The sequence below is a fragment of the Jatropha curcas genome, chromosome 8 (genome assembly GCF_041381405.1).
Source record: "Jatropha curcas cultivar XTBG-Jc1 chromosome 8, XTBG_Jcur_1.0, whole genome shotgun sequence".
Lineage (NCBI taxonomy): Eukaryota > Viridiplantae > Streptophyta > Magnoliopsida > Malpighiales > Euphorbiaceae > Jatropha > Jatropha curcas.
Window position 1 is genome coordinate 4286190 of NC_143158.1, and position 23464 is coordinate 4309653.

At 30.4% G+C, this 23464-nt stretch overlaps 3 protein-coding genes across 3 annotated transcripts; 2 read left to right on the plus strand and 1 right to left on the minus strand.

Moving 5' to 3' along the window:
- Positions 1–8078: 8078 nt before the first annotated feature.
- On the minus strand, positions 8079–9700 carry LOC105638186 (zinc finger CCCH domain-containing protein 20). Its single transcript, XM_012221947.3, has one exon. It carries the CDS (start codon positions 9662–9664, stop codon positions 8549–8551), a length of 1116 nt encoding a protein of 371 aa, XP_012077337.1. The 5' UTR covers positions 9665–9700; the 3' UTR covers positions 8079–8548.
- Positions 9701–17149: 7449 nt separating this feature from the next.
- Positions 17150–20761, plus strand: SIGC (RNApolymerase sigma-subunit C). Its single transcript, XM_012221949.3, has 7 exons — positions 17150–17398; positions 17575–17738; positions 17831–18406; positions 18502–18732; positions 19330–19470; positions 19565–19765; positions 19980–20761. The coding sequence occupies exons 1-7, from the start codon at positions 17173–17175 to the stop codon at positions 20259–20261; spliced, it is 1821 nt and encodes a 606-aa protein (XP_012077339.1). The 5' UTR covers positions 17150–17172; the 3' UTR covers positions 20262–20761.
- A 120-nt stretch (positions 20762–20881) lies between these two features.
- Positions 20882–22512, plus strand: LOC105638383 (uncharacterized). Its single transcript, XM_012222174.4, has one exon. The coding sequence runs from the start codon at positions 21289–21291 to the stop codon at positions 22258–22260; it is 972 nt and encodes a 323-aa protein (XP_012077564.1). The 5' UTR covers positions 20882–21288; the 3' UTR covers positions 22261–22512.
- Positions 22513–23464: the final 952 nt, after the last annotated feature.

Here is a 23464-nt window from a genome sequence, read left to right on the forward strand (position 1 = left end):
TTATTCTTGCTTTCTGTCTTTATGCCCTTCAAAAGTTTCCAAATGGACTTTCTTTTTAATCTTTTTGACTTGTCCATGCGAGACCAGCAAAAGGGGATGAATTATAATAAAGCAACAACACAAGTTAACAAAAGCAGATTTGTTACATATTTTTATCAACCAATAGTCAATTTTGTCTGCCTTATTTATTTTTAAAATAATAAAAAAAGGATGCTATTTATGCAACATCAGCAATTCTTGATAGAATATTTTTATAAAATTTATATGAAATAAACGTTGAAATTAGAACACATATTAGTTTCCTTTAAAGATATATTTGTGCGTGGAAAACAAGAAAAATGAATCTTACATATTGAATGATGATAATAAAAAAAATGTATTGAAACTTTAAAACGATTTAATTATTAATAAAATTTATTAATAGCTTTCCTGTATTTACAAATTATAATCATATTCTTTTAATCGGTTCATATGTTTATCCTGATTCTGTATTCATTGATATTATATATTATTGATAACCTATAAAAATGATGTTATTTTGTATCGCGGGAATATAATTTAAGATTCCAAGTTTTTCCAATGAAAATATTAAGTCGAAAGAAATGTATGGCTTAGACTGAAATAAGATATTATGGTGGTGGATAGAAACTAAAATTAAATGAATTATTATAATAAGTCAATATATTTTATTTTAATCCATTAAATCAATGTTTCAAAATAAATCAAATTATTTTAAAATAATGGATAATAAAAAATTATATGTGTGTGTGTTTCTTTTTTTTTTTTTTAATGTAATACTTTCATAAAACATTTTTTTTTATTTCCTTTCTATCTTTCATTATTAGCTCAATAAAAAATAAAAATAAAAATCTTGAATTCTCCACTTGGGAAACATCTCAAAAATCAAAGCCCAACAACACCCATCCAGGCCTAGCCACAAAACTCAAAGCAAGTCATAAAGAAACGAGGCCCAACCAAATAATAGTCTCCTCTTGGAGCCTAAGCTGCGCAGCGCCGCTCGCTAGGCGGCATCTTATAGATGGGGGAGACTTTTTTTTTTTAGATAAATAATTGTATTTTTTTTAGAATAATATATAGTAGAATTTTTTTTAATAACTTAAATAAAATGATAAAAGAATATTAACTTAAAAATATAATATTTATTATGATATTAATGAATTTTAAATATAATATAAATGAAAATCTCATATCAAGTCATAGAGAAAAATTATAAAAAATATATAATTATAGAATCATCGGTTGATTAAGATTTTAATTAGCTATCAGTTGTTGCCTATTGATTAAAATTCTTATTAAATACTAATAATCTAATAATTTGTAGACTTGCTTTATATCAAGTCTATTTTTATTTAAAAAATGTGGAGTAGATTAAAATTATTGGCTGCTGTATCCATAAACAAACATAGAGCTCATCACTGTATATCTATGATAAAGTAATAAGAGATCAAATTGAATTTCAATGCTGATTTCGTAAGGTATAATAATGTAAGGGTAAGCAAATCGGTTGGTTCGGTTCAAACTGATGTTATTAAATAAAACTCATATATGGTTAAGTAAAATTAAATAAGATATGGATAATTCAAACAAAAGGAAACTATAGCCCTGGATTCTCTAAAACCTGAATAGTATTATGTGTGGCCCAATGAATATGGGCCCAGCCTGACAGGAAGCTTTCAATGTATTGACCCAACCTTTTAATAGAAATGTTATTATCGTGGGTCAAGTTCACTGAATATGCAAATTTGTGTAGACAAATAATTCAATATTATAATTCTATTGTACTTTGTATCTTCCCAATTCATAGAATTTATTGCACAGAATTGACATGCCATGGGAGCATGGGACCGTGCTCTATATTCATATATTTAGGAATTAATTCTAAGGGAAAACAAATTTCGGGTCCAATGTTAAATTAATATATAGATGTTTGTATTTTCAAGAACTAATATATAAGTTCAAAAAATCTGTTAATTTTAAGTCCTTAGTTTGAAATGGAAGCACATATTAAAGAAATATGTGTTAGTTTTGCTGTAACTTAGGAATGAATCTTTTTTTTAAAAAAAAGGTTATTTTTGTCTTTTCCATGGAAATTGATCAACAAATGAAAAATTGTTAGGACCGAGGAACTTATGTGTTAGTTTCTTTATAATTCAGTAACTTTATAGTTAGTTCTTGAAAATAAAAGGACTCATGTGTTAGTTTCGTTATAGTATAAGACTTTAAGATTTTTTACAAATTTTAATATAGTTTGATTAAAAAACTTTCATCTAAATATATTTTAGACGAACTTTATTTGTAAGGTCAGAAAATTCCATATTTGAATCAATAATTATTTAAAAGTTTTTATCTAAATACCACCCTATATATTATAGTAATATCTCTTCATATTCACATAATAAGATTGATAGATATATCAAATATTAATTTATCCAACGAAATCAGATTAGTCTAAACCCTGTAAGGTAATTGTTTCCAAAAACAAAGAAAAGAACAAAATGAGGATGATTTTTATGAAATTAACTTTTTAAGAAAAAGTAAAAAAAAAAAAAAAAAAAAACTAATTTTGTAAGTTTTGAAACCATTATATGGCGAGGAACACCAAATATTACCAAACAGTAATAGGTAATTCATGGAAAGCGTATAATTTTGTTGGTCCACCATTATTAATAATATCTAGCAGAACGACAAGTGAAATAGGAAATCTCACCCGTTTTTGGTATCTCATGGTGGTCAAAAATGTTTTAAAGATTTAGAGAGAGGAAAAAAAAAGGAAGACAGGGTAGGCAGAAAATTTGTAATATCTCATTTTATTTAGAAAAAATAGTACTAGTTTAGTTATATTTTGTAGAGGCAGTAGATTTCGAGTTTGAATTTTCTTTATTAAAAAATTTATTATTAATTTGGTAAATATATGTAAAACAGAGCGATATCTATATTGAGCAGCTACAATTATTTCGATCTATTGGACATCTAAATATAAAAAAACTATTTCTAAATAGAATTGCACGTTACAAAAATTGCAAGGGGTGAGAATCAAAATAATTAATCCCATAAGTCTAAATTCTTTCAATATATATATATATATATATATATATATATTAATGTGATTTCTCAAATTTAAAACACTGATAATGAAAATACAAGATACCCTAAACCCTATGATCCTATCTTTGATTGACCAAAATAGGCAAACACCAAAGTGAAAACGACAGTGTTTTAATTGGATGTTGAAAGAGACATATTAAGGGCAAGTTAAGGTCCCCCACAACCATAAGATATGCCTGCTGTTATGATGGCAATTTTGGTATTAGAATTGAGAAATAAAATTGTGACTCAATTAATATAGAGTCCTAAGTCACACATGCATGTTCAGTTTTAGATAGCGTGGGCCTACTTTCATGTTATCTTGATTTCTAGGAACTAGATAAATGCGTAATAATTATTAGAGGGAGTTTCAGCGACCTAACTTGTCGTTTAGTACCAAAGTCCTCTCCTCCTTGCAGTCAGGTCCATTCCTCCACCTCACACTAACACATAATTTAATTCGTCAAATAAATATAATGAAAAGTATTAGTTAAATTGGGAGGATAGCCTCTGTAATGGAACTCTTAAGAACCCAAATCTAGATTAGCTAATTGTGCCGGATATTAGATTGTTTAACCAAAAAAAAAGTATTTCCTCGGTTTTATTTTATTTATTTATTTGATATTATTTTTCTAAATGTCCCAAAATTTATTTATGTAAATAATTATTTATTCATTATAATTTTTATAATCATTCATTAAATGAAAAACCTTTATAATATCTTAAAGAGTTAAGGAATAAAAAAGAACAAAATGATTTTTATTGACTAAATTCTTAATATATATATTTTATCAAATTATATAAACAAAATAGAACGAAAAGAGTATTATTTAACTTAGAAATAGTTTTTGACAGCTTAAATAATAAAAGTGTTTACATGTTCCAAAACAAACAATAGGAATGCCAATATTCAAATATTACCAATAATTATAGTAGAAATCACTTTTAGCTGTTTTCCTTTTTAGAGATTCAGTAATAAATTTGAAAGGAGTTGTTTGTAAGATACCATATAGTCAATAAGCTTAACGAGTCGAATTTATACATGTTTATTGAGCTTGTTAAAAAAATAAGTCAAACTCAAATTCAAATTTAAATTTTAACCGGTAAAGAAATGCGTTGGTGTTTCAAATTTTAAATGAATTGAATTCGAGTTTTATTTTAATAAAGTTTGATTCAACTCGATTCATTTTCATTCACTAATTAATTAGGTCTAATTTGATAATTCCATTGATATTTAATATTAGGTAAAAAAGATGAATCAAAATAAGCTCGATCGTATAATAAAGAAAAAGCTAATTTGAATATAATGGTGATTTGGATAATTGAAAACAACATATTGAGTTAACATCATTAGGTGAAAATTACAAAGGCGAGGCATGGATAAAGAAAAGGAGAGGCCAAAGAAAAAAAATGCGAGGAAAGGAGACAAATATGTGCATATCAAAAACATGGTATAGTGCCAAAAATTTCTATCCAAAAATAATTGCCACGTCCTCTCATTGAACCCACCATCCCCCTTTTAAGTTAACAAGACGATTGAGTGAAGCCAAAGGTTTATTTGTTATAATTAGCTAACATAAGGTTTGAGTGAAACCAAATAATTAATTCTACAAATTATATCATACAATACTATATTATTATTATTATTAATCTTTACGCTGTAATTTTTTAGTTAACTGTGAAATTATTTGTTAACAAATTAAATTAACTATGATGTGATCTAATCCTACCATCTTTTGCAAGTAAAATTGCAAAATTGATAATAGAGGTTCAATTTCACGATTTTACTTATTATCCTTGTTTAATTTAACTGATTTTTGAATCAAAACTAATAAATTTTGATTTAATTATATTTAAATTTATAAAATAAAATTTATAAGTTCATTTAATATTTTTAATACAAAACATAATATTAGCTAGGATATCATGCTAATAACTTTGATTTTAATTATTGATGCTAATTAAATCGAACCAAACCAAAAAAAAAAAAAAAAAAAAAACATATCCCTGCAAAAAGCTCACACTAGCCAAAAACTTTCGAGAAGCATACGGTGTAGATGGGCTAAAAGAGCCACCAAAATCAAAAGCTAACAGCTTTAAACAGCATGTCACTACAGAATCTCTACACATTCTCCTACTTTAGATTTTAATACTATAGTCCATAATACGTGGTTCAGCTAAGATTTAATATTGAACCAAATCTTGAAACTACCGTCCACTTTGTCGGCCCTTTGCGTCATTTTATATTATTTTTATATTTACTATTTTATTATTTTTTGTGTTACCTATTTTTATTATTTTGATACTAGCACTTAAGGTACGAAGATTTGATTAAAAAATAATTAAGATCATCTTTGATTAACAAAGTTAATTTTATCATGTCTAATTACTCTAAATTTAACATCCACTCCATTCTTCTATAAATACTTTATATTTATTTATTATTTGTTAGGCACTTATTTTGATAAATTTTTAATCAGCTTTAAACATTTGAGTTTTCAATTATATAATGTTATTGATTTGATTAAATTACCTTTTGTCTCACATAATTAATGATTAATGCATTTAATATATATGAAGGTAAAATTGAAAAAATTTCATGAATTATTTTTTAATATTCTCAAAATAATTTATATTTATAAATAAAAAAATTACTTCGACAATTTATATTTACGAACAGAGGAGTAATATTTTTAATTCAAAATTCAATAGATATCCAACCACACAACTATAAACTAATGATTGAATAATCGTCTGTTTATTTTGAAAAAAAAAAAAAAAGAAAAAAAGAAAAAGCATCCATAATATTGTATTAGATATTTGAAATTAAAAATGTGCAAATTATGTGAACGACATTTTTTTAGTGATGGGACTAAAGTGAAAGAAATCTTACAACTCAATCTCACCTTATTAGATTATTACAATATATTTTTAGATAAAATAGTCAGAATTATAATAATTATTGATGAAATTATTATTTTTTAATATTATTTACACAATAAAATATAGCTGTAAGTGCATCTAACTTATCAATGTTTCTATACATAGCATTAGATCATCATGGTTTGAACCTCTGATTAGATGATTTAAAAAACTATATTATCTAGTTTCATAAATGATAAAAGATGATAAATACAATATCTTGAAAAAATGAGAACCAATCCCATTTGAGATGATGAGTCCACGCGATAAACCTTCTTAACTGGTCTCGCGAAATATTGAACCGGCATCGATTGGGGAATTTTGGTTTTACAGTAGACTGAAATCGGAAGATCGGTTTGATTTTTTGATTCACACCCTTAGAAGTTAGAATTATGATTGAGAATCGACTAAACTGCCAGTTTCGGCGGCGATTTCATCCCGTTTCCTAAAAGGGAAGGGTTGACGGTTGAGATTCGACGAAATCGCACCTGGCCAAAATTAGAGTCGGTCCAAAATTAAAAGGACCAATTTCCTAGAAGCATAAAGCTTCGTGAACCGGCCAGTTTTGGCTTTAATTGTCAGAAACCACAAGTTTTCTTTGGCTTCACATATTAAACAAAATTTAGAAAGGTTTAAGTGGTTGATGTTGAGGGATTGAGTGAAATCCAGTTCGAAAGTTAAATTGAACCAGTGATCAACTCTAAGTTGATGCAAAACCGAGCCGTCCATTTTGTCTATCAAAAGGCAGAATCCAGAAACAAGCCCCAAGATTTTTTAAAAGGGGCCCTACATGCGGAAGGGGGCAGTAGTTCCTATCTTGACCACATCCTGTCCTTTGAAAGGGATTGATTTTCACGTCAAGGAGCTAAATTAATTTAATCAAAGATATGTTAATTTTTTTAAAGTCAATAACAAGCGGCACCAAAGAGATAATTAAAAAGACTATGTGAAGATAAGGACGGGTTTATCAGTTCAACATCCACGTCACGAATCTGGTCTCATTGGATAAATATCAGGTAATCCTTGTTTAACAAGAGTGGTATAATAAAAAAATCATTTATCTCCTACTTGATAGTGCCTTCTTTTCTTTAATATTACATATAATAATATTGTTGCTAAGCCATTATCATATTCAATCTGCTGCCAGGCTAAATCTATCTGCCACCGCTTCCACATTAAGCAAATATATAATATAATTTTTCCCTAGATTTACAATAATAATAATAATAATAAAAGGAACAAACCATGATTTACTCTCAACTTTTGTTCTTTTAGTATTGGAGGGAGAATCTCAACCTCAAATATTCTAAAAACAACAAATTTTTAAAGACTTTTTACTTTTTTAAATACAAATTATGTATGTGAATGTGAACTATTGATTTATTATATGATTAATATAATTTTTAAGTTGTTCAATAAATATTTAACTATCTAATTTTATGGGGCTCAAATAAAAATTCATTTTCTAAATTGTTAAAGAGCTTTTATTTTTAATATAATATTACAGAGAAGATTCAAACGTGCTGTGACATCTAAACTTATTATTAAAAGAAAAAAAAAACTACAAAATCCAACCCAAAATTACCATTTAGGACAATAGAAGCATAAGTTCAAGAAAATAGAAGATACAAAATGGACATTTTCACTTTCGACAAATTAAAGAACTTTTTGAATAAACTCCACTGAACTACAAATTAGATATCAGATTATACCAAAAGATTGATTTCGAACTTCCTTTCCGGCGAACTAAACTTTATTTGCATAAAAAAAAAGAAAGATCTTAATAATTTAACATAGCTGAATCATTACCCCTTTACCTAATTATTAAATTACTAATCCTAATTACCCAGGAGGGGAAAGGAAAATTTTCTTTTCTTACTCATAGAGTAAGAGCTGCAAATAGAAAGGGAAAAGAAAATACAATTAACGGGAACATTTCAGTACAAGTCTACAGCAAAATAGTAAGTCTTCTACTTTAAAATGATTCTTAGACATCTAGTAAAAGAAAGTCCCATCTTGCGAATGAAAATCTAATACTTAAAAGATGACACTGAAGAAAAAAATTGCACAAATAATTAATAATAAACCAAGGAGGACTACACAACAAGATATATGACGGTAATTACATCGATTAGGCATAAACAGAAAGCAACGTACAAAAGATTAATTTTCCGGGAAAATCAGATGAGAAAATACAAATATCAAAGACAAATTTAATTAACAAACAAACCGCTACCCATTCTCCGGCAGCCCTAAGAAATCCTTCTTTGTCTTCTGTACACAAGTTGCAAGTTTTTTATCTTCATTTGTTCCTTTTCTTTTTGCTACCATTGCCACAAAATAGAGATACTCGAGATATCTCCCATATCTACCATTTACAGAGGAGTTTAAAAAAAGTGATTTTACCCCAAGTTTCCAGATTCGACTTCATATTCACAGTCAGGGTGAAGAATCATAGGCCACCGAAATTAATTCTTCATCAAAAAACAACAAAAAGAATCCAATTGCAAGCTGAGTTAAATCACTTCACCAACTCAGAAACCCACCCAACATCTGGTGCTGAAGCGGCCGAGTCAGACCGATTCAACGAGTTTTCCTTGCTGAGTTTCGCATATATTTTTGCTCTTAAATCCTTTCCAGATTCTACCCTCTCCATTACGGGCTCTTCCTCGAGAGTTGAGTCCCAGAGGTCTACCTGACCCAGTCCGGCCCGAGTCATGGCCCGGGTCGGAGTTGAAGGGAGGCTACAAAAACTGGGTCGAAGAGAGGACCCACGGGGTGACCCAAACCCTGATCCATTCTGCATACCCCAAGATGCAGATCCCGCTTTCATTTTACTGAACTGCAAACTTCGCATAGACGCAACTAGTTCGCTCACAGAGTTGAACGAACCGCCAACTACCTGGGGACTACTTGGCGAAATTGGCGGCGAGTCCGATGGCGGAGACATAGGCGGAGACGTCAAAATCGAGGTTGGAGAAGAAAGAAACGACCCGGCTTTAGACAAGTAAGAGTCAATATGGTGCCTCAAAGGCGACCCAACTTCCATCTCAACTGATCCGGGCGCGTTTCCCCTTGGGCTTTGTTGAGGCAAAACCCTAAGCTGATCCGGCGTGTGCGCAAAGAAACAAACCCGGCGGCGACAAGCTGGGCCATCCTTGCATGGTTGGGTTCGATATCGAGCCGGATGAAGCCAGCACTCAAAAACCCCATGAGCAAACTCACACGAGTCACCTTTCTTGCACCCACCTTTGCGAAAGTCGGGGCAGGCCGTACCAGAGTAATGATACCGGCGTGGGTCACGCCGGCGAGCCTTCTCTCCAGGATGTGCGTATGGACATTCCGTCCAGTCGTGTGACCTCCCACGTGCGCACCGCCTCACCTTGAACTCATACATGCGGAAATGATCGCACGAGAAAGCATCCACAGCAAAGTCCAAGTCATCGCTCAACGAATCAGGCTCATTTGACGGAAGGTAACGGTGGAGCGCGGTTAAGGAGTCGAGAAAAGGTGAGCTAGTATTTCCGCAGTTAGCGAATGGAGAAGGTAACGGTGATGTTGGCTCGTCGAAAAAAGGGTCCCAGGGAGGGATTTGGACGGTTGGATTAGAATGTGTAGGAGGTTCTCCGATCATCATCTTTGGACATTATCACCTATGGTATGGAGAGGAGGTGGTCTCTGAAATATAAACTGCTAATTCTAACTGTGATTAGGTTCTTGTTAACTATGGTTAGGTTTATAAATGTACCGCCTTCTGTTCCACTATGGTTACAGTAACGAGATTTCAATAGTATCCATGTTGGATGCGACGAATGAAGGCCACGGACATATCTCTACCGTTCATTTTAATAATTGTTTGATTAATCGTTTCGTGGGCCCAACCATTATCCTCTGCTGGGTTAATGTGAGCAAAAGGACCGCTATGATCTTGTGACCTAATATCCTAATTTTATGTCGAAACCGACGGCTCACTGCTTGGCACCCTCGGATATTTTGAGGTACTTGTCATTTATCGCATTATAACCGGTGCAAATATCGTGATTTAGGCATCAACAGATCATAAAATTTGATAATATTTAATTTAATTATTAATAATATGATTAACGCATCTGGCCAAATCTCTGACTGAAAATCAAAATAATCTGTTTAATATATTCGTTTAATTTATTTAATTTCATGTTTATTGCCTTTATTTTTTATTTATTTTTCTCTTGTTTATTTTAGAATTGAATTGTATGAATATTTAAGCTTATTTTTTATTTAGTAAAAATATATTTTTATTATTTTCTGGTGAAAATATTTGCATAAAATAAATGCATTTCATTGTGATTTTTTTAATAATTCAAGCATTCAATTGCAAATAGTATAGTTTTTATTTGATTAACCAAATTGGTAAAACAATTTGATATTAAAAATATTGCGTTGAAATAGTTTATTACTAATATTTATATAATATTAGAAAATCAATCAACCCAACTTAAATTAATTAAGAAAATAAAACTAAACGAGAAGTTTGGTTATAGATCTCATTTGCTTCTCAGATATTTTGAGTACGATATTTTTGCGAGAAATTACATGCAGGTTTTTTAGGGAAAATAAGACGGTAAGGATGGACACGTGGAAGAGAGATGATGTAGTGGTGGCCATGCGGAAATGGCCGTATTCAGTTTGGTTGGTGCTTTACGCCTACTTGTCATGAAATCTCTGCAAAGTTTGAGAACCACGAACCATTTGGCAGTTAGGGCCCGGCCTGCTCAACGAGGATGGTTAAGGGAAGTTCCTTGTGCATTCTAGTAACTTCCTCCTTTGATGCTTTAACTTGCGCGGCAGAAGTAGATATTTTCGCAAACTAGAATTTGGACACCTTTTTGAATTTATAACGAAAGATTGGGTATATACATAGGAAAAGTATGATTTTATCCTTCAATTTGTTTTTTTAACTGATTTTATTCTTCATTTTGCCATAATATATAATATTGTATGGTCTCTATTTTTTACCTCTATTATATTATATTTATATATCATTCTATAAATTTTATTTTCGATAAAAATTGTAATTTTATTTTTGTTTTTTGCGAAATTAACTAATAAGTCTTTATATTACTATTTTATCTCTATATTTTAATAAATTTAAATAATTTACCATCTATTTAATGCGAAAATATAAAAAATCGACATAAAGATGAAATAATTAATTGATGAATAAATAAAAAAAATCTATGTATTTCTGAAGCTGCAAGGACAAATCATATATTTCTACGAAATACAAGAATAAAATTGACAAACCTCCACGTCTAAATATAGAAAAATAGAAAAATGAAGAAGGGAAAATCCAAAGGATTATTATTGTTTCTTATCTAGGATTGGGGAAAAGGAAAAATAAGAAAAGGAAGAAAAATAAATAATTTTCGTCGTTCTTTTACTTTTCAAATTGGAGCCAAGATAATGAAAGAAAAACACTTTATTTTTTTATTTCCAACCAAAAAACTTTTTTTACTTTCTCTCGTTTATTCAATACCGTAAAGTTTTATTTCTTTATTTTCTCTTATTTTTTATTATCAAAATAAAAGATAAAACATATTTTATACAAATTGAATTCATCAATTTAATTAGATTATAAATTTCTAGTAATTTAATTTTCATATATTTTTTATAACAGATTATTATGAGCTAGTTAAGATTCATGCATTGCGCGTTATTTTTTGCTTTATATTATACTTTTAGTTTTTATTTTTATTTATAATTTATAAGTTGTTTAGTATATATGGTCTATATAGATTTTTCAATGTTTAAAAAATTAAAAATGGTGACTCCAACAAAATATAAGTTGATATATATATATAGATATTATAATTAATAAATACATAAAATTTCACTTTATGAAAGATAAAATATCTAGATTAATTCAATCATAAAATAAAAGGATTAAGTGAAAAAAAAATTTTCCAAAATTAAGATATAGATAGATACTTATTTTAAATAAATAATAATTTTTTAAATAAAATTATTGATCTCTTGTGATTGATTTCTAGTAATGTAAATAGTAAAATTAAAAATTTAAAATTATTAGGCATTTAATTTCAACCATTAAGTAACTCTTTACATATACATACAAGCTAAGCTCATTTCATAAAATGATTATAGAAAATTTGATGCAGATTTAAAATTACAATATTATTTTAAATCTTATTCAATGTAAATTTAAAGTTGTCGTATTTAGTAATAAGAGCTAAAATTTTTAACTTGGAATATTGAATGATATTATTAAATATCCCTTAATTAGTTATAGGTCTTGAACTTATTTCTTACTAACACATTTAATTAAGAATATGTTATAACTTCACGTAAGAGTTCAAACTAATTTATTTAATTTAAATTTGGATAATTAATTAATATAATTAGTTTCATATAAATAAAATATTTCAAAAATTTAGACCACCGAAATGTATTAAATTAAAATATTATCATAAAACAAAATTAATTATTTTTATACAATAATCCTATATCATTTTTTATATACAATAATCTTATACTATTTATTTTAGCACCTAATTGTTCAAATCATCTAATATAGTAAAAACACGGTACATGGTTTAATTTTGCTGCATTTTCTCAGCACAAATATCAAGACCCTTTCTCAAGCTTATATTGCAGAAATCCTTCAGCTCAACACACCAGCAATTTCCGGTCTTTTCATCTTTGATCATAATGTTAGTAAATTTGTTCACACGACCTGATACTTTTAATACAATTTCTCACATTATACATAGGCAATCCGCCTCTAACTTGTTTCATCTGCAAAATGTTAAAATGAAACCACAGTCAATTAATAATACAATACCATAAAATTAAGATAGTGATAAATAATTCATTCGAAACAATTCAAAATTAAAATCATTATTTAATAATATAATCATAAAGTTAAAAACTCTTCCAAATCTAAATTGTAATTTCTAATGGTACTTGCTTGCTGCTTGACTAAGTTGCCTCGTGCAGCACTGCACGTTACTCAGAAAATACGACTCTTGTGACCGTATAAGAAGTGAGAAAACATGAACTTTTGATAGAGATAAAGATGAGTAGATTATAAGAAAAATCTCTTAAATATTTACTAGTTAGAGATAAGATATTATAAGAGATATGCTTAGATTGTTAGAAACAAATATTAAGATAAACTTTATAAGTTAAATGATTTAATATAGATAACATATAATAGAATTTAAATTAAAAAAAAGATATTTATGCAAAGAAAAAAAAACTAAAAAATAAAAAAAAGAAAAAAATAGATAGAAAAGCTCAAAAAATTTCTAAAAAAGAAAAATATTGTTAGCATTTTAAAACTATTTTTTGCTTCAGGATTATATATATATATAGACACTCCAAAAAAACTATATACATGTATTTATAAATATTAGATATAATGAACGTATTATTTTTCAAATTGATGGCATTTTATTAATGAAACTATAATCAACAATTATATTTAATGATTAATTATATAATGACTAATGCCAGAATATAATTGTCACCTCTAATTATATTAGGTTTCCTCTGTTTCCTTAGAATTGACACTTCTAATTTTATACAATAATTAAAAAATAATTAAATCAGCTCGCTTAAAAAAAAGAAAAATAAAAATAATTGATTAGATTAAGTTATTAAATAATTAATTTTTATACAGAGATGACGCCAACAGATAAAAGTGAAGTTAGAAAAAAAAAATGTTAATATTTCTTTAATTTTATGAAGTGACAGACAAAATGAAAGCAAATAATAAATCAATTTTACCGAATATCGTATTTAAAACCTATTCTGTCTGCTCGGTTAAAGATAAAAGCATCCTGTTAAGTATGACACGTAGAGTATTCCATTTTTTAAAATATATATATTATTTATATTTATATAAATTAGTCTTGTTAGTTAAATATTGAAGGGAAAGGAAATTATTACATAGTTGAAGGGTCTTGAACCGTGGAAATGAACGGATACTAGCAGACGAAAGAGCGGTTAACTTTCCGTTTCCGTACAGAGAATATATAAGCACATGTACGGATCGAGTGAGTAGGAACTAGCCGACTCAGCAGTGAAACGTGTGACAGATCACGTGACGAAGACCAAATGGTAGCAGTCAATGAGGGTATTGTCCACGTGGTTGGTGGCACAGTTGAGGTAGCTGTTTCCTGACAGACACTCCATCAAAGATGATGGAGATGTATACACGCGGCAATGGATTTTAGATACGGTTCTTTCATTCTTTGCCTTTTTTTACCTCTCTCGAGATCTCTATGATGCTGACTTGACTTTATCGTTCCTTTTACTGTTTTTATCCTCCGATATTGCTTCATTTTTTTAAATTAAATAATTAGAATCTTCAAGATTATCCAGAGAGAGTTATTCTGTGTGTTGCTCAGATGGCACTGCTCTTTATGTTTGCTTCTGGCTAAATACAAACCGTTCGATTATTTATTTTGTTGGGCAAATTTGCACAGTCGTTTCAATCAACGGCAAAAAACAGCATTGTTGTAAGTGAAAATGATTTTATTATTTTAGGAGTACTCTTGCGGTCTTGCCCTTTGTTTGGACTAGAGGAGAAAGAATGCAAGTAAGGAAAGAGAATAAAGAGGGCAAATAAGGAATGTTGGGAAATAATTTTTTTTCCTTTATTGTATTTTTTTTTCTTTTTTAAAATCCTTCCTTATATTTTTAAATATAGAAAGAAACAAAATTAATTTTTTCAAAAGAAATTTTGGAAATTTGGTTAATTATTTTTCTTCCATGTTCTCATTTCTCTTCATAAGGAAGAAAAATTATTATTTTTTTAATTATTTACTTTTTATAATTTTTTTCTCTATCTAATCATAGCGTTAATCTTGTATTCACGTGATTGGAAGTTGGACGACAAATTTCCAAAAAAAGTTATATTTTCTGCAATGAATTTCACTAATTTTTGTTAAAAAATTAGTTAAAGTAATTTTTAAAAATTATTATATGTAGTTATCTATTTATATAAATATATAATTTTTAAAACATAAACACTATGTAACAATATACTAGAATATAGAAAAATAAACACGCATGTAAAAATCAAAATGTTGCATTTGGGGTTGATTGCCATATCTACTCTAAGAATTCAATTTAATCCATATCAAATTTTTGGTGGGGAACATGGGCAATTGGCTTCCATTATGGAATTATTTAACATTCAGGATTAGTTTCTAATTAACATAATTATTAAACGAACAAGTTGGATTAAACTTATAAACATTTGTCAAATATAATATAGCTAATAAATATGTAATACAAGTTGGATTAATTTAATTGTAACGTCGGTCCATAATTACTTAATTAGATAACTATGTGCCTAATTGCCTATATTACCTAAAGCGTTGAATAGTGTGTTAGGTTGTGATTAAGCAGTGAAAGAGATCTTTTGATGTTGGAGTACGAGTAGCTCACTATGAAATTCCTCGGGCCATGTTTTAGGGTCTTGTGTTCACTACTTGTCGCCCAAAATGCCACCATATCCAAAAATATTAGGCATAGGGCTTTACAAAAATAAAATAAATTATTTATTAAAAATAATACATGGAGTATAAAATATAAGTTATTTGTTAAAATATTAAGAGTTAAAAGTTACCTGTCCGTGAACAACTGCAAATGCAGAATTATAATTAAAGAAGCATTTAGTTCTCATAAATTATAATAAAATATTTATTTATTTCGCTAAATTATTCTTTGTAAAATTATATAGCTAATTATTATATTTAATGTAAATATAGAATTAAAAGAAAATATCATTAATTACTTTTTTTTATATTCTCAGATCAACTTGCATTTGTGGAGGAAAAAAAACATATTCTATAATGATTTATATATATGGACAGGTGGTGTATTTGATTTGACCTGTTGTGGGCTGATTGATGATGGACCACGGTTTCATGGATAAGTTGGGTGGGCCACACTTCAAGTATATAGTATTATGGCCCACAGAAAGTGTACAGCGTTTTCTTACAAAACGGTTTAACTCTCATGGATCAGGCCACAGGCGATTCAATTTCCCGATCCATTGGATTTGACCGGCATGGTTTCGATTATCTGATGCTCTATAAGCCTAATGGCACCTACGAGGACTTTATAGGCTTTGGGCTTTATTTAAAGCCCTCCGCCCAAAATTTTCCAGATATTTTATGTTGAGAATTATCAGAATATAAATTATGAGAAGTGAGAAAGTCGTGTACTTGAACTTTTGGACTCCGGGCTAATAACCAAAAAATATCATCAATTTTGTAATTTATTATAATTGTCCATATTTTTAGCTTTTTAACAAATATATCCTATTCTAAAAAAACAAAATCCTAAAATGAAAAGATTAATTGCATTGCTTCCTATAATTAAAATGAAATGAAGTATAATAGACAAATATATAAACTTCCCATATACTTTTAGGTAAAAAAAGTTTTATAATACTTTAAACTTTGCAGAAAACACATTATGCTCTAAAATTATGAATTTTTATAATATTGTACATCATTTATAACTGTTGAATAATATTTAGAATTAAATTGTTCAATACCTATAATTTTACATCATTTATAACTGTTGAATAATATTTAGAATTAAATTGTTCAATACCTATAATTTTATAAATTAAAATGTTCGATGAATGAAAATAAAAGTTAAAAATATCAAAAGACTTTTTATAAAAAAAATCCAACAATTTGTATACTTGAGAAATATAATTTAGTATTAAAATTTGAAAATTTTAAATTTAAAATTTAATAGTTGAAAATAATTATGATAACACATATTAATTTTTAATAAAAATTTTAAATAATTTTATAAATTGATCAATTATTTTAGACTGTAAAAATATTTTGTATACTTTTGCAATTGACAACATTTTAATTACAGGATGTAATTAATTATTTTATGATGTAAAATTCACATATCGTTGTAATGGTACCCTTTATTTTTTTTTTCTCAATTTTAATCGTAGGATATAATTGATCTCTAAGTTTCATTTTGGAACATACTTGTTAGAAAGTTAAACTAGTGTTCGGTTATAACAAATGGGAAAGTTATGGGTATTTTTCTTATTTAATCCCCTTTCAGGGCCAGTTGAAGGCTTTGTGACACATTTTGGAGATGAAGAACCGGTGGTGGAGAGCGGACAACACTTTCACTGCCACTATTTCTTTCTTGTTGTCAATCTTTAAGGACTTAATGGATTATTTTTCTTTTCATTCCTTCTTCTCCTCCCTTAAAACCAAAATGGGTCTGGGTTTTAGGCTAAGTCTCAAGTTGGGTTTTCCATTCCACTCTCAGTTCCACGTCAATTCACCATCCAGACTCTCTTCTTCTCCTTCTGCTGGTCAGTTCATTTCATTTTTCACATTTTTTTTCTTATAACGCTTCAAATTCAATTGTCTGTGTTATTTCAATTGGATTTTTTATGATCCGCTTCTGGAATTGATAATTTTGTTTAAGAATTTAAATCTTTATTCTTGATTTAGTGCTAATAATGGCTTGTGATTATAATTCATACAGTTAAGGGCAGGGAGGGTTCTATAAACATCAGCAGATTGTCTTTTTTGTCTGTTATTTCTGAAGAGGGTGACAATTTGCATAGAGATCATCTAAAGACAAATGCTTATTCATCATCTGGAATGCAAACATTAGAAAATGAGCATTCCCAAGTTGAGGAAGCTAAGGTTTGTGATTGTTTACCCATACATTTTAGATGCATTTGTCTTTTATTTTGTTTCTTGCTAATTGATATCTAATGTTATTTATAATCTTTCAGATAAGTGTTGGCAAGAGATCTCTTAGTGGATTAAATGATACAATTGATGATGCTCAAGTGTTTATTAAAGAGGACGATTTTGTCCCACCTTCAAGCTCAAAAGATAGGACTTCAAACTTTAGCTTGTTATTGGAAAATCTTAATATTTTAGAGGAGTCATTTGCTGATTCTGATGTCTTGAAGTTGGAAAGGGATATTTTGCTACAATTAGGAAAGCTTGGAGCTTTGAAATTGTTCAATACATGCCTAACAAGGACACTTGAAGTCCAAACTGCAAATGTTTTGGATTTTTCTGATCTTCCTACTGAAAATATTCAAGAATGTAAGAGAGATGGTACATCAAATGGTAATGTGTATAAAATAATTGTCTGCACGGGGAAAAAGGAAGAAAGAAAATCGAGAAGAGAAAGAGCCTCTTTAAAGAATGGCCACAAAGTTCCTTGTTTTCCCTTGCCTCTAAAATCCATTCAAAATGGTCGTGGAAAGGCTACTTCTTTTGACAAAAAAACGTCAAACTCAAAGAGTAGAAGATTAATGATTGCTAGAAATGAAGCAGAAATGTCCAGAGGAGTCAAGGTTATTATTATAAGCTTGTACTAGATAAAGCACTGTTCTTTTCTTTCGTTATTCTGAAGGTTACCTTTGCTAATTTCATTCTATACCCATTTCAGGTGCTGGCAAACTTGGAGAAGATCAGAACAACTTTGGAACAAGAAACTGGGAGAGCAGTCAGCTTGAGTTGCTGGGCTGAAGCAGCTGGACTTGACATGAAGGTGCTGCAGCAGCAGTTGCATTTTGGTTGGTATTGCAGGGATGAGCTTGTCAGGAGCACTCGCTCATTAGTTCTATTCCTTGCCAGAAATTATAGGGGTATGGGAATAGCCTTGGAAGATTTACTTCAGGTATGTCAGCTGTGTCTCAGTTTATCTGATATTTTAACACTGTCTTCTATAATTTTGTATTTTTATTTCAAACTGAAACTTTTGGTTGCCTTTGCCAATAAATGGATTCTGTTATCCTGTATGTGCTGTAATAATAACAGATTTTGTTTCAGGATTGAGAGCTCTGAATAATTTCAGCAGAATGAATTAGAGGTTGTTTCATTAGACTAGCTAATTTTGTTTTCCTCTAGCAAATGAAAGCTTGTACAATAGCTCCTACCATCATCCTGGAATAGCAAATAAATTTGTTGTCATACAAAGATGTCTGTAGTACATATATTTATGGATGCATATATTTTTTTGATAAAATTTTCACAATTTTAATTCTATTTCAAAGCAGAATATTATGAGCAGGATATCGTTATTCCAATGATCATTTTTCTTTTCTCATTCTGTTGTAATGGTCAATTGCATAGAGTTGCCATAGAGTGAAATAAATAGACAGAATAGAAAGAAAAATAGGATAAAATCCTTCAGACATTGGAAATTTGCCCGTACATTCTCTTTCTTTTAGTTTTCTGTTTGACTGGAAGACCAATTTCATTTCCAATGGTTCAGGCTGGAAATATGGGTGTCTTGCAAGGCGCAGAAAGATTTGATGATGCTAGGGGATACAGATTCTCAACATATGTACAGTACTGGATACGGAAATCAATGTCAAAGATTGTATCACGACATGCTAGAGGGATCCAAATTCCTGTATGTTTATTCCCTGTGTTTGAGAGGTAATGTCATAAAAATCTCATCTGGAATTTCATCTGTTAGTTAATTTCTTGTGTGTTGCTCTTGTTAGTGCACATTAAGCCGCGCAATAAACCAGATACAAAAAGCTCGAAAAAACTTGAGCGCCAGTCATGGGAAATACCCAGATGACGAGGATATCGCAGAGTTCACAGGTCTTTCTTTGGCTAAAATTGAATCAGCTAGCAGATGTCTTAGAGTTGTGGGTTCAATTGATCAGAAAATGGGAGACTGTTTCAATGCAAAATATTTGGTACTGTTTTAACTCTTTTCTTAATAACCTCGGTTTTAACTCTTTTCCTAATAACCACGGTTTTAACTCTTTTCTTAATAACCATCCCCTGCCCCTCCCCTTTCTATGAGCTACATTGAGGGGGCCCATTTATACTTAATATTCTATTTGGCATTATTGAACTTCCAGAGATATTCTAATTCACTGAGAAACTGTTATCGGTGTTATGATGCAGGAATTTATTCATGATACAACGATAAAAAGCCCTGAAGAAGCTGTCATGAGGCAACACATGATAAAAGACATGCATGACCTATTAAGAGGCTTGGATACAAGAGAGAGGCAAGTGTTAATCCTGAGATATGGCCTCAAGGATCATCAACCCAAATCACTTGAGGAGATTGGGAGGGTTTTCCATGTAAGCAAAGAGTGGGTAAGGAGGTTAGAGAAGAAAGTTATGACAAGGCTTAGGAATGAAGAAACCTGCAGAAATTTAAGATATTATGTGAATTTATAGTTTCATCTTTATCCTAAACTCTCCTATAACACCCACTCATGAAGTTGAACTTAAGGTTTTTGCTTCGTCCCAAACACACTTGATTGCAAAGCTAGTTGGTTGAGCATAGTTTAACTGTCTTCAATATACTCCACTATCGCATTCTTCATCGAGTGATTGAAAATGGTGGCGAGAAAGAAGGTTGGCTTTGTTTCAATGGACGGTGTGATTATCTTACTGCGTTTCAATCAAATGGTCGTCATTCCATCTTATGTCTTTACATGCATTTTGCATGCTTTGAAGTTAATATGTACAATATATAAATTCTCTCTTTTTGGTCTGATAGGAAAGGTATATTATGTTCTATAGTTTTCATTCTTTCATGTTATTTTTCTTTTGCCAAGGTACATAGATTTCTAAATATTAATACATTCTTCAAACCTTGATATCCTGATTGTACAATTCTTGATTCTTTATAGTGTGTAATATGGTATGAAATGACAGAGTAATCTTTGTAGGTATTTTGAATCTCAATGCACGTTATTTAACCTTATAAATCCAGCTATTTATTTGCAGCAATAATTTTCCACTCTGCATGTATGCTTATATTTTTGCATTCATTATATGCACAGTCTTGGTGCGCCTTTTGAACTGTAGGTCAGGTCATGCCTTCTAAGTGCACCGAGTGCTGATAAATCAGATTCTCAATTTTGGAGTAATCTTGTCTGTTTGCTGTTTTAAGATTATTAGAAACTGTAGTATGGTATACCTGTAACCGGAAAAAGTAGTTCAAGCACCATTGAATTATTCTACATTTCCAACAAATAATGTCATGTCAGTGACTCATAAAATATTTAATCTTAGTTCGATATAAACAAAACCGCCTGCAATAACGACATACCATTTTATCAAATTTTTTAATAAGCTGAGATTGCCATTTTCCTGCTTGTCCGTATATAGGAACTGCAGATTCCAATTGAGCGCTGCACCATTATAAAAAAAGAAAAGAAAAAGGAAAACCAGACCCTTAACACTGCTAAAAGGAATAATGGGGGCACCTTTAGGAAAATTGTCGGCATCACCAAGTGGCGGACTGCGAGGAAGAAAGAAATCATCAAGAGGACACCACAGATTTGTAGGAGTAAGGCAGAGACCATCCGGCAGATGGGTGGCGGAGATTAAGGACTCCTTACAGAAGGTTAGGCTCTGGCTTGGAACTTTCGACACCGCAGAAGATGCAGCTCGAGCATATGATGATGCAGCTCGCGCTTTGCGCGGAGATAATGCTCGAACGAACTTTGAATTGCCACAGTCATCAACAACCAACTATTCTGGTGCACATGTAGATAATATTGAGCCTTTCTCATTTGAAGATGTTTGTGGTACAGGTAGTGAAGCTGAAGGAATTCTTGGTGCACTTAAGGCCAAGCTACTTGACAATAAGGGACTAAAGATGTTTCCACCTTCAAATTGTTCTTCAAGTAGGCAATCTGGTCAAATTGCAATTTCATCCCACAACAACAATAACAGTAATAGTAGTAGTAGTATTAGTCTTCCTTACGAGGGTGACCTACTTTTAGATCAGTGGCATCAAACCTGTCTAGTTGCGGCTACAGAAACCGCAGCATGGTCTAATGGACGGGCATATCAAGTAGCAGCAGCTTGGTCTACACAGATAAATCATACTGTTGAGGGTGTTGCTTCATTTGAGTCTAATGCTATTGCTACAAATACTAATAATGTTTCCACATGGCAATTTCCTTCTGGTTCAACTGAGCCAACTATTGATATGCCATATTCAAATCTCTGTCCAGTAGAGCTGCCAACAAGCAAACAACAACAACAATCGAGTCTTAGTCCCAAACTAGTTGGAGTCAGCTATTTGAGCAGAATCGGTAATATAAATGGGACGAGTCAAACAATTGATGGAGTTGCAGAGGGTGTTTGGTCATCTGAACAACAATTTCAGCCGTGTGAGAATAGTGGTTGGGACCCTCTGCTTTATGCTCTTCAGTGTTAGAGTGAAATTAGTCTTGATCGCTTACCATTATCTTTTTCACAGTATTTCTTTTTTCTTTTTAATTTTTCTGCTTTTTTTTTTCCATCACTTCAGCTAGCTAGCCAATTATTCTTTTTCTTGTGCCCCATAAACTCCCATATATTCTCAGTTTATGTATTGTATTGTTCACATGTAATATATGCATATTATTCCAAAACGCGAAGTACTGAAGGAGTTCTATTGCTTGTGTTATGTAACGGTATTCATTGCTCTCTTTTTATTTTTATTTTTTTTCTTTTTCTTTTTGTAACAAAGGATATTACATACAACACTATACGGCAAACCCATTAGAGGGTAGATTACAATGCAAATTACAAAATATGCCGAGAGGAAGAACTACATCAATCAATTAAAGAATGGTAGGAAAGAGTGTTGAACTCGTAAACTTTTGTTACGAAGTAGCTCCAATTTGCTTTGCCTTTTTCCTTTTGACACATACAAACAAGGTCTGAAAGATTAATTAGTGTTATCCAATACATAAGCAAAAGAAATTGAAACAAAGACATGATGTGATAAACCTAATATTCTTAATTAAATCAGATTAGATTGGCCTCGTCAATGGGACAGTGAAGTGATGTTTTCTTTAAAACATGTCTTTGTTTTCAACGTGGCAATTTTTTGTCGTGGGAAAAGCACAGGCAAGATATTGACTATGCGAGCTTGACAAAGCTACTCAAATAATTTAAGGCGGCTGTATATTTTGGGATGGTGGCTTGGTTTGGTTTCTCATGGGGAATTATTCTATTATGCTAGTATTGTACAAAAAGATTACAGCTTTTTCCAAAAAGATTTCATAGATATTGTCAGGTAAATTTGCCTAAATCAAACCCAGCCATGGGTCAATTCTAGATTGGAGTGGGACTGGAATTGGTCTGAAGACAATCATATCAAACCGGTTTGGGATGGTTAGTTCGATAATCAACCGGAACTGGAAAGGTTTAGTGCTGGTCCCAGATTCAATAGTTGAAACTTGGAAATAGATCGGTAATTCATAGTTCCCATAGCTATCACTAATGAAATCGATCAGTATCCGGATTCTAAAAAGACAGTTTAGGTCAGACCAACTGGCCGTCCTAAATAATGATGAACACTTTATGTTAAATTAATTTGACTTGAATTTTTTTTTTAATTATTAATCTTATTTCCTGCAGTGGTGGTAGAATAA

Coding starts and splice junctions, on each gene's coding strand:
- LOC105638186 (XM_012221947.3), bottom strand. CDS start 9,664: ATGATGATCGGAGAACCTCCTACACATTCTAATCCAACCGTCCAAATC.
- SIGC (XM_012221949.3), top strand. CDS start 17,173: ATGAAGAACCGGTGGTGGAGAGCGGACAACACTTTCACTGCCACTATT. Junction 18,733..19,329: donor CCTTGGAAGATTTACTTCAG/GTATGTCAGCTG, acceptor CCAATGGTTCAG/GCTGGAAATATGGGTGTCTT. Junction 19,766..19,979: donor GTTTCAATGCAAAATATTTG/GTACTGTTTTAA, acceptor GTTATGATGCAG/GAATTTATTCATGATACAAC.
- LOC105638383 (XM_012222174.4), top strand. CDS start 21,289: ATGGGGGCACCTTTAGGAAAATTGTCGGCATCACCAAGTGGCGGACTG.